The sequence below is a fragment of the Oncorhynchus mykiss genome, chromosome 19 (assembly GCF_013265735.2).
Source record: "Oncorhynchus mykiss isolate Arlee chromosome 19, USDA_OmykA_1.1, whole genome shotgun sequence".
Lineage (NCBI taxonomy): Eukaryota > Metazoa > Chordata > Actinopteri > Salmoniformes > Salmonidae > Oncorhynchus > Oncorhynchus mykiss.
The window spans coordinates 11,932,897-11,945,131 of NC_048583.1; the positions used below are offsets into that span (position 1 = coordinate 11,932,897).

General features: G+C 43.6%; 1 protein-coding gene across 7 annotated transcripts in view; it reads right to left on the reverse strand.

Moving 5' to 3' along the window:
• Nucleotides 1-123: 123 nt before the first annotated feature.
• Nucleotides 124-12,235, reverse strand: part of LOC110497375 (lipopolysaccharide-responsive and beige-like anchor protein) — a 328,302-nt gene continuing 316,190 nt past the window's right edge. For all 7 annotated transcript variants that reach the window (XM_036954299.1, XM_036954302.1, XM_036954301.1 and 4 more), the window contains 4 exons: nucleotides 10,821-10,922; nucleotides 10,352-10,548; nucleotides 1,939-2,090; nucleotides 124-1,687 (listed from right to left, as the gene is read on the reverse strand). In XM_036954299.1, the coding sequence (XP_036810194.1) occupies nucleotides 1,597-1,687; nucleotides 1,939-2,090; nucleotides 10,352-10,548; nucleotides 10,821-10,922 (542 nt within the window). In that variant the 3' untranslated portion in view covers nucleotides 124-1,596. The remainder of the gene's footprint in view (nucleotides 1,688-1,938; nucleotides 2,091-10,351; nucleotides 10,549-10,820; nucleotides 10,923-12,235) is intronic.

Here is a 12,235-nt window from a genome sequence, read left to right on the forward strand (position 1 = left end):
CCTACCTCCCTAGGCCTTGACTGCAGCCAGGTGAGGAAGTTGTGCAGTGTGGTTAGTGCAACCCCACCCCTGGCTACATTCCAGTCTATCTTCAAATAACAGTTCAATTGAAGACAAGATGTCTCAAGTTAAAAAATTCAATTTTATTTGTCAGAACTCATCACGCGTCAAAAACACTCATTCCAAATTGATTGCCAAAATATTGAGCGATACATAGAAAATACAGTAGTAGCCATTTCATTGTAATCGTGATCAAACCAACACAATGTTTCTCCTAATGAGCAACCGTTGTATTGGATGAACCACATCGGGTGTTCCAACCCTGCACCAAAACACCTGATTCAATTCAGTTTTGACCTGAAGGCCCATAATTAGGTAGAATCGGGTATTTTAAAGCTGGGCTTGAACCAAAAAGTGCACACCCTTTGGCTGTCCAGGTTCCGGGGTTGTCTGTGGTCTGGTTTAACCTGTGAATATTCACCGTGACACTGACAAGTCCCTCATTTTGCTGCACCACTCTTTGCCAAGATGAGATACTTTGATGATCCTAGCATGGTTTGGGCACTGTGTCGATCGCTAATATGATACAGTATATGCTTAAGTACTGCAAATGCCTCAGGAGAGGAGGTAAAGCTAACAAGAAGTTATACAAAGAAGCACATCATGGCTACGTCGGAACGGCTTCCTTTCCTCGTCCCGTCTCCTTCATGTAAAGTTCTGATAGGTGATAAGCAATATGAAGGAAATTAGATGAAGGGACGCCATTTTACAAAATTAGGACATAGCCAATGACATTTGTTTTTACTGACAGACATATTATTCATCAGTATGGTTACAGTACATAAAGCTAATGATCGTCATGACAACACTTTGATACAAACAAACTAATCACACCGGTAGCCATCTTGTTACTATGATGACTGTCTGATATACGTGACAAGTCTTTGTGCAGTGTACGCCACCATCAGGACAACTCATGCACAGGAAGGCAAGATCTGTCCGTTTCCACAGAGGTGTGGTACAAACATTTAAATAGAATATATTCCCTCTCAAGTCATGAACACATAAAGGACTTACTGAACTTCCTGCTCGATCACCACACAAACGTCACATATTGTGTTTCCACACAGTAGCAAAAAGAGCATGAAAAAAAAAGGATATTAATGACCAAAATAATGATTATATCTCCACGTTTCACACCTAATGAAAATAATCACTCACCCCTAAGTACACAAATATATGGATTTTTAAGACAATAGATGCAAATATACTTTTCTACCTACTTCCACTTTGAACCCTTATTTTCCTCTGCTCGAGATGAAAATAGACTCTTAACAAGCTAAAAATAGATTTGTAACCATAGGTATATAACCCCACCCTAAGATATTATATGAAATTATCGATATGCCCTACAAAATATAGCAATGCCCTTTTTTTAAAAATAGTTTGCTTCTTTCGACAGAATCAGACAGTTTTTCTTCTCTTGAGATACATTCAGGATATCAATATGTATTGAGTAGTGCCTTAGTACATCGAACGACAGGATTGCAGTAGGTAGGTCCCACGTTAACCGGATTGTTGTTGTGTGGTCCTGCCTCAGTATCTGGTCTGGTACTCGTGATGCCACCTGTTGAAGTCGTTGTAGAACAGGACTATACTACCAGATGCCATGCCGGTTATGATGCACCTAGGAGAGGGAGTGTTGAGTTAAGGCTCATACATGATGTACTTTTACTAAGGCCATACAGTAAGTCTGTCATCATACTGTGAATAACACCAAGGTCTTCATCTTGGTATTCTGTGCATTCTAGATTGGGAAGGTTTGTTTAAATCATTAGTCCATATTTTCCTTATTTCTTCCTATGTGCTAAAACTTCATACCACACAACACCTATGTGAGTGAAGATTACAGCGTCAGAGTCCAGGTGTGTATGTTACCTTTGGTCGTTGGACATGGCCATGGAGCGGATGCCTGCGTCACAGCCAGGGTAGGTGAACATCTGTTTGAGGTTGTGAACCTGCCAGACAGACAGAACTCCCCCGTCTCCCCCCGTCAACAGGTACTGCCCGTCCCGACTCAGCAGCATGGCCTGACGGGAGAGGAGAAACAGCACCACTGACTGACAGGAGAAGTCATGTACAAGACAATAGGGAACATTCCTGTATTACTGTTCTATTGCATTGTCAACGAGGCTGTCAGCGCCCTCCTGTGGACAACGTCATGATCTGCAACCTATTGCACCTACCACTGGAGGGCGCTAATACATGCAGAGATTTGGATGGGATGTGTAACTCCCTCACACCACACCAGAGCTGACCACTATCATAAAGCATAATGAACATGGGCTTATTGGCCAGTGAGGAATCCTGTCGCCATATTGACGTCTGCTATTTGTCCAATAGAGAGGTGTCTACAACAACTCCTTAATAACAATCAACCAAAGCTTTATCAGTATAGGCTTTGTGGTGTGGTTCGATTTAGTGACCGAGTCTAGGACACCAGTGACTTCACCACCTACCTCACGGTGTGCTATTTCAATCACAGTCTCTGTGAGCACTTCCTGCACCAAGCAAGAGGCACAGTATCAATCAGATATTTCACAACATTCATGTGGCGAGCAGCACAGCACTGAACAGCAGTCCATCCACCTGAAGTGCTACAAGCCATGGCTCCCCACAGACACAGTGGAGAGAGATTTATTCTGCTCATCTGGTTTTCCTGTGCACTTATGGGCTGTGTTACACTTGAATGGGTTCCCAAGGGAAACGGGGATACACTACGGCCCTACACTAAACTTCTGTGTTGGGGTATATTTATGCATACAGTATATAGTTGGAAATTGAAGCCAGTCGGAGGCATCAATCACGAGGTAACGGACGCTGATGAGATGACAAGGAAATGTAAGTAATAACTAGTGTAAGTTAGCCTAATTAGCGGTTTCACATTAACATACTGTATGTTAGATGGGATGCAGCTATTTCAGTCACAGCTGGCTTAGAAAGATGAGAAGAGAAGTGCAATTACCGGATGGAAGATTAAACAAAAACATTCATCATCCAAGCCATATGTGGGGCAGCCGGCAGAGTATATTTCAAATGCTACATATTTGAAATGAACAAAACTTAGTTTTGAACTTAACACAAATTGGCACATTCCTGGCAATCAGTTTAGCTTATTTCGTGATACCAACTCAAGTCAATCAAAAGTTGAGTTAGATGCTTATACCACCGCTAAAACTAATATAATGGATCATTTAACAATCTAAACATTTAAGACAGTCGTTGCACATTCAAAAAGGGGAAATGTCTACCCTATAAGAAAAATAACTTTAGCTAGCCTGACTGCTCCCAATGGAGTTGATCACTGGTTGCAGACAGACAGTCAGTCTTTGGCCTCTTCTTATGAGCCACAGGGAAGATGTCCAGTGAACGGACCACTGCTGACAGTAAACTGCAGTATCAGAAGACCTGGCAGTCTGAACTAATCCACGCACGCACACACACACACAGTTACTCTCTTTCAATTGTTCCTCCATGTAGACTGTGTGAAGTCAGTGTTACTCCATCCAGCCTCTGGCACTGATGATGTACTTACTATATGGTGTTGATGTAGCCTTCTATGGCTAGGCCTAGTACATCACCCTGCTGGGGGGTTGGAGACCTGGCAGACGACTCAGCCAGACACAGGTAGGAGGCTGTTCCCAGACAGAATAAATCTGCCACTGTGATTGGGAGGCCAAACAAAATGGTCACAGGAGCCAAGATGGCAGACAAGACTCAGGTATCTGAAGGATGACTTCAGAGCCAAGATGCCAGAGAGAACCATTACAGAGCCACATGCTCAGTACTTGCATTAGTATAAAATACTATAGTTTCCCCATTTAGTTGAGCATACAACATAGTTCAGTATTTGCATTTATTTTATAGTCTGTTTTTCTGACAGTATATTTTACATGCTAATTTTTCAAATGCACACAACTTATTTTGAACTTAACTCAACTTGTCACATTCCTGGCAATCAGTTTAGCTGCTTTTGTGATACCAACTCAAGTCAATCTAAAGTTGTGTTAGATGCTTATACCCCCGCTAAAACGAATATAATGGATAATTTAACAATGTAAATGTTTAACAAAGACAGTAGTTGCACATTCAAAACAGGGGGAAATGTTTTCCCAATAAGCCAAAGGTCACTCTAGCTAGCCTGACTGCTCCCAATGGACTTGAAGAGATAACTGGTTGCAGGTATACAGTACAGACAGACAGACAACCTTTGGCCTCTTCTTATGAGCCACAGGGAAGATGTCCAGTGAACGGACCACTGCTGACAGTAGAAGACCTGGCAGTCTGAACTAATGCACTGACTCACAAATACGCATATACACAGGAGCCACACACTCACTCAGGCACACACACTCACAACAGGACTGAGGGATCAATCTTTCCAGAGCATTTTGTTAGATCGCCATCCAAGAGGACTGGGAAAGGATTCTGGGAAAGGAGTATGGCTGTGGGGTGATCGGGGGAGGGAGGGAGTGGGGATGTCATTCTGTTTAGATTTGTTTGCCGTGTGTCTGATATCTGTGTAATTGCGTCCTTTATCTTGCCATATAAAGCCCCATAGCAATTTTTGTCAGTTAATCTGACACTATTGATTAAGAGAACAGACATTTAGATCAACATCATTTAGGATTAACTCAATAAAGTTAAGATATTGTAGTTAAGATATTGTTTGCCAAAATGGCTCTCAGTATTTCAGGAATGACCCATTACATTCACAGAACTAGTGGCAGCAGTCCCAAACTGAACTTGTACTGATTCATGACCTCAATTCATAAGCGTGAACTAACCTGACAGTTACTCTCCTTTAATTGTTCCTCCATGTAGACTGTGTGAAGTCAGTGTTACTCCATCCAGCCTCTGGCACTGATGATGTACTTACTGGTGTTGATGTAGCCTTCTATGGCTAGGCCTAGTACATCACCCACTGTGTGCTGCTGGGGGGTTGGAGACCTGGCAGACGACTCAGCCAGACACAGGTGGGAGGTTGATCCAGGACATAATAAAAATCAGCCACTCTGCGACTGGGAGGCCAAACAAGAAGGCCGCCGTCTCCACAGGAGCCAAGATTGCCGACGTGACTCAGGTGTCTGAAGGATGACTTCAGAACCTGGCAATGATGCCAGGGAGAACTATTATAGAACCACATGCCCATATTTCCTGCTTTCTGGGGAGAGAGAAGGGGAATGTGAAGGTCAAAGGGGAATGTGAAGATTTAGGTGGGATTCCGTGTCGTCTGCTCAAGGAAAAAGCTGAATTTATGGTGCTGTTCATTCTAGCAGTTACATGCACACGGAGAACAGTGACAGTGAACACAATCTGCTAGAATGGTTACTTACGCTGTCTGAGTTATATTAGTGGGGCTAAGACTGTAATCCATTCAGCATGGCCTCAACTCATCTACGCTGGATGAATCTGCTATCAGAGAACCAGCCAGGACAGAGGTTGTTGCTGAGAGTTACAACTCTCTTTACCCTCCAACGCAACTAGGGCCATATTCTAAATGGGATAAATGACATTATTCATCGTAATCTGTTGCTGTGTTGTGGCTTTACATCTATATCATGGATCGAGAGTTATACAGTGCCTTGCGAAAGTATTCGGCCCCCTTGAACTTTGCGACCTTTTGCCACATTTCAGGCTTCAAACATAAAGATATAAAACTGTATTTTTTTTGTGAAGAATCAACAACAAGTGGGACACAATCATGAAGTGGAACGACATTTATTGTATATTTCAAACTTTTTTAACAAATCAAAAACTGAAAAATTGGGCGTGCAAAATTATTCAGCCCCCTTAAGTTAATACTTTGTTGCGCCACCTTTTGCTGCGATTACAGCTGTAAGTCACTTGGGGTATGTCTCTATCAGTTTTGCACATCGAGAGACTGACATTTTTTCCCATTCCTCCTTGCAAAACAGCTCGAGCTCAGTGAGGTTGGATGGAGAGCATTTGTGAACAGCAGTTTTCAGTTCTTTCCACAGATTCTCGATTGGATTCAGGTCTGGACTTTGACTTGGCCATTCTAACACCAGGATATGTTTATTTTTTAACCATTCCCTTGTAGATTTTGCTTTATGTTTTGGATCATTGTCTTTTTGGAAGACAAATCTCCGTCCCAGTTTCAGGTCTTTTGCAGACTCCATCAGGTTTTCTTCCAGAATGGTCCTGTATTTGGCTCCATCCATCTTCCCATCAATTTTAACCATATTCCCTGTCCCTGCTGAAGAAAAGCAGGCCCAAACCATGATGCTGCCACCACCATGTTTGACAGTGGGGATGGTGTGTTCAGGGTGATGAGCTGTGTTGCTTTTACGCCAAACATAACGTTTTGCATTGTTGCCAAAAAGTTCAATTTTGGTTTCATCTGACCAGAGCACCTTTTTCCACATGTTTGGTGTGTCTCCCAGGTGGCTTGTGGCAAACTTTAAACGACACTTTTTATGGATATCTTTAAGAAATGGCTTTCTTCTTGCCACTCTTCCATAAAGGCCAGATTTGTGCAATATACGACTGATTGTTGTCCTATGGACAGAGTCTCCCACCTCAGCTGTAGATCTCTGCAGTTCATCCAGAGTGATCATGGGCCTCTTGGCTGCATCTCTGATCAGTCTTCTCCTTGTATGAGCTGAAAGTTTAGAGGGACGGCCAGGTCTTGGTAGATTTGCAGTGGTCTGATACTCCTTCCATTTCAATATTATCGCTTGCATAGTGCTCCTTGGGATGTTTAAAGCTTGGGAAATCTTTTTGTATCCAAATCCGGCTTTAAACTTCTTCACAACAGTATCTCGGACCTGCCTGGTGTGTTCCTTGTTCTTCATGATGCTCTCTGCGCTTTTAACGGACCTCTGAGACTATCACAGTGCAGGTGCATTTATACGGAGACTTGATTGCACACAGGTGGATTGTATTTATCATCATTAGTCATTTAGGTCAACATTGGATCATTCAGGGATCCTCACTGAACTTCTGGAGAGAGTTTGCTGCACTGAAAGTAAAGGGGCTGAATAATTTTGCACGCCCAATTTTTCAGTTTTTGATTTGTTAAAAACGTTTGAAATATCCAATAAATGTCGTTCCACTTCATGATTGTGTCCCACTTGTTGTTGATTCTTCACACAAAAATACAGTTTTATATCTTTATGTTTGAAGCCTGAAATGTGGCAAAAGGTCGCAAAGTTCAAGGGGCCCGAATACTTTCGCAAGGCACTGTATGTCTAACACAGAGGGTGTTTTTTTAATGGAAGCCATAATCCAGGTGGAGTTGGGCATTCCCCAGGGCAGCTGTCTAGGGCCCTTACTTGTTATAATCTTTACTAATTACCTGGCACTGGCTCTGAGTAAAGCTTGTGTGTCTATGTATGCTGATGACTCAACATTCTACACATCAGCTACTACAGCAAGTGAAATCACTGCAGCATTTAACAAAGAGCTGCAGTCAGTTTATAATGGGTGGCAAGTAATAAGTTAGTCCTAAATACTTTTAAAAAAAACATTGTATTTGGGACAAATCATTCACTAAACCCTGAACTAAATCTTGTAATGAATAATGTGGAAATTTAGAAAATTGAGGAGACTAAACTGCTTGGTGTAACCCTGGATTGTAAACTGACATGGTCCAAAGATATTGATGCAGTGGTAGCTAAGATGGGGAGAGATCTATCTGTAATAAAGTGTTGCTCTGCTTCTTGGCATCGCTATCAACAAAAGTTCTACAGGCACTAGTTTTGTCACACCTGGACTACTGCCCAGTCATACAGGCAAGTGACACAAAGAGGGACATAGGCACATTACAGTTGGCCCAGAATAGAGCAGCATGCCTTGCCCTTAAATGTACACAGAGACATCAATGACATACATGTCAATCTCTCCCAGCTCAAAGTAGACGAAAGATTGACTACATCACTACTTTCCTTTGTGAGAGGTATTGACATGTTGAAAGCACCGAGCTGTATGTTCAAACGAATAGCACAGAGCTCAGACACCCATGCATACTCCACAAAACATGCCACCAGGGGTCTCTTCACAGTCCCCAAGTTCAAAACGAACTCAGGACCTAATGGGGATCCATAATAAATACCAATACAAATATAGGCTCCAGTTATTAACATGCCCAGTCACACACACACAGTCACATTCACGCTGCATGCACACATAAGCACTTGTGCACCCACACACATAAAAATGTACACACACACACACAGTCTGGGACAAGACTACTGTAAGGGGACACCTTGGGCCAGGACAAACATTTATTTATCCCGGAGTCCTGCTGTGTGGTGGGACGCAGCACTAGCTGAAGATTGATACTGGTGTCTAGTGCAGTGCATTAAACACCCCGTCCAGGCCTCATACTGAGACGGGGGGGGGGGGGGGGGGGGCGCTGCTCTCACAGAGCTACCCTGAGATGTGAAGACTGCCCTGATTCTGTCTGACGTGGCAGGAATTTACAACGCCCAGCAGGGGAGAGACGCACAACGGCCCAGGAATGGCTAACGGTTTATGTACATGAAAAGAACGGGCTGGGGAGTACACTACGGGGACCTGGAAAAACCTACAACTGTGTTGGATCAGACAGCAACTAACTGTCTATCAGCGAGTCGTTGTGATCTGATACATAAAGACTAACAGTTTATATATATGAGAAAAGGAGGCTGGCTACACTATTGGCAAAACTGTTGTAGGTAACAAAATAGTGGTGGATAAAAATCGGAAAACTAATCTTCATAACAGCTATTTGGAAGATACTCTGATCTGGATCTCACCAACCTAATCTTCAGTAGAATCTGAAACACTACAGTAGAAACTCATTCTAATCTTCAGTAGAATCTGAAACACTACAGTAGAAACTCATTATAAACTTCTAATCTTCAGTAGAATCTGAAACACTACAGTAGAAACTCATTCTAATCTTCTAATCTTCAGTAGAATCTGAAACACTACAGTAGAAACTCATTCTAATCTTCAGTAGAATCTGAAACACTACAGTAGAAACTCATTCTAATCTTCAGTAGAATCTGAAACACTACAGTAGAAACTCATTCTAATCTTCAGTAGAATCTGAAACACTACAGTAGAAACTCATTATAAACTTCAGTAGAATCTGAAACACTACAGTAGAAACTCATTATAAACTTCAGTAGAATCTGAAACACTACAGTAGAAACTCATTCTAATCTTCAGTAGAATCTGAAACACTACAGTAGAAACTCATTATAATCTTCAGTAGAATCTGAAACACTACAGTAGAAACTCATTCTAATCTTCAGTAGAATCTGAAACACTACAGTAGAAACTCATTCTAATCTTCAGTAGAATCTGAAACACTACAGTAGAAACTCATTTTAAAACTTCAGTAGAATCTGAAACACTACAGTAGTAACTCATTTTAAAACTTCAGTAGAATCTGAAACACTACAGTAGAAACTCTGTCTAGAAACTCTAATCTTCTAAGGTCATTCATTTAACAACCTTTCCTATTCAGCAGCATGTGATTTCAATACAATCAACACCAACTCAATACCAGACTTGCTCTGCCAATGAATTCTGATCCAGTCTGCTTATTGGAAACAAATGGGGGGGGGGGGGGGGGGGGGGTGTATGTATATAGCTCAGTAATCAGTCTAGATCCTGGTGCTATGGCTATGACTGTGACTCGGTGACAGGGGCAGAGTACAGCTGGCTCAAATGGGAAGCAGGTGTGCCTATGAGGGACTGGGTTACATTTCCCAGGCCCATCGGAAACAGGGGGAACGGGAAACTGGCCAAAGAGCGGCGGCCATTTTGTGACACCGTAGCCGTGAGGCAGGAAATGTGAAATGTGGGAATGTGTCGTGTGGTGCCTGAGGGTTGTTAATGGGGCTAGGACTGGGAGAATGTCCGCCCTCCTGCCATGTTGAACCAGCACTAAGACCTGATAGGACTCGACACGGGAGCCCAGGATCAAAGAGACTTGTCTGGACTGGAGGAGAGGAGAGGTTGGAGGAGAAATGGAAGGAAAGAGCCTTTGACCTGCTACTTCCTAGGCTAGAAGTGTGTGTGTGCGTGAGGGGTTTGTAGATGTGTATGCCCTGAGGCAGACAGGCCTCAGACCACGGAGCTGGCCTTTAATCAGAGAGCAGACCACTGGCTTGATGAAGCACAGAAACTTCCCCAGACCAGTAGAATAGAACAGGACAGAGAGAGGCTTGATGAAGGTTGAAACGTGTGTACACTAGGCTTTCCAACAAAACATTCAAACCATTAGAAGCTTAATGAAATGACTTTGTCCCTCTATATCAGTGGGTTCCTTTACCCTGATGTTCTCCTCCACCTCCATGTGTCCCAGCAGCTTTCCGTTGATGGAGAAGAAGCAGAAGTGTCCCTTGTCGTAGTAGACTACGGCGTGGCCCTCTGTAGAGGACTGGATGAGACGGGGCTGCACGCAGCCCCCCGGGCCCTCCAGGGTCCGCAGCAGGTCCCCATTCATGGAATGGATCAGACACGGGCCCTCTGTGAGTGGAGGAACATAGAAGTTACTAACCAGGTACTGATTTCCAATGATTCACTCAAGGGTTTTCATCATAATGACATTATAACATGGTCATTTCTTCTTCTTCTAAATCCAAAGCGACTTACAGACGTGTCTACATTGACCGTATGAGGTTGTTCAGTATGAAAGTGTTCACTGTTCTGACATTCATATTGTCAGTGTGACCAAGATCTAAGTTACTTTGAACCCAGTCTATAGCAAGAGGCCTCGCTTCATCCACACACATACTCACCTCTGCAGCCACTGATGACCAGTCCCAGCTCGGCACACACACTGGCGCAGGTCACCTCACAGTCATGACCCGTCAGGATTGCTCTGGGCGTCACAAACTCAGCTGGGGAAAAACACACAAACGCACGCTAGCCAATGGAAATCAGGTGTGGGGATGTTCATTTTATAGCCACTAGAGGGCGGTAAATCCACACAACCATTTTCCTATAAGTCATAATGCCTCAGAATGTGATGCTTGGTATATTCAAAGTGGAAGACCCACTTTATGGTCATGCATTTCACCACACAGAAATGAACATTCAGAAATGAATGCCAACATGTTGTCAGAGTATGTGCTCCGGCTAAAAAAATCAATGCGACGGGGCAGAGTGATTCTGACGAGCTCTCATCATGACAGTGGTTTTAGCCACTGGGTGTGGAGTGGTTGTGAGAATTGGTCCTTATTTAAGAGTGGGTGGCTATGTGGTGGACTCCGACCATCACTGGAACTAGAGCATAGTAGCTGCCATTTATTCTAGAATAATTATTCTCATCAGAATCAGAACATACACTCCTAACTCACCCCCACCCCTCTCAGCAAACAGACAGGACTCTAGTGATACCATCTCCACTCTCTCTCTCTCCAACACTTGTCACTAACAGTCTCCCTCTTCCTTTAATACACTGAACTCCCCCAGAAGAACCTAACCAATTCCAGTTGCCTCCAGACAAGAGATTGGGCTCTGACACCGTCCTTTAGGAGATGAGGAGAAAGAAGTGCCAAAAAGAACAGCCCATCATTCACGTGCGTTGGGCTGAGCCATCAGAGACAAGAGCCCAAACAAGAGTTATGCTCTGGGTTAGCTCCAACCAATCAACACCTGTCCTGCCAATACTGGTACTGCCCAGTGTTGGATATACCACAATGTTGACCACTACATCAGTCAGTGATGAAACTTGTTAAGTAACTACAGCCAACGGACATGCACTGCAGAGTAGACAGAGAAGAAAGAGTCAAACCTTACCCCCCCCCCCTCCCTCCCTCTATCCCTTCCTGCCTCCCTCCCTCTCTCTGAGGGATGGTAAAGTCTGCCTGCCACTTTGTGGTGCTTTACAGGAGCCAGGTTGCTGCACTGATAATATTGGTGTTTAACAGGGGGTCCCAGCTGACCCCTGCTCCCTTTGATGTGAGGTGAGAGGTCATAGGTCATAGTAAAGCTGCTAAAGCACTGTACCACAGTCAGTCCCACACTGCAGTTCATTAGGAGGTCACTATCAGACAGAGGGAGTCTCAACGCCACGTCTCGCACGGTGCCCTGGGTCTTCTCAAACAGAGGAGAGGACGGGGTCAAGTTCAACTACAGCAGGAGACAGACCGACAGACAGCACTTCAAGAAGGAAGTCATAGAAATGGAAAAGCTAGAATGGACATGGTTG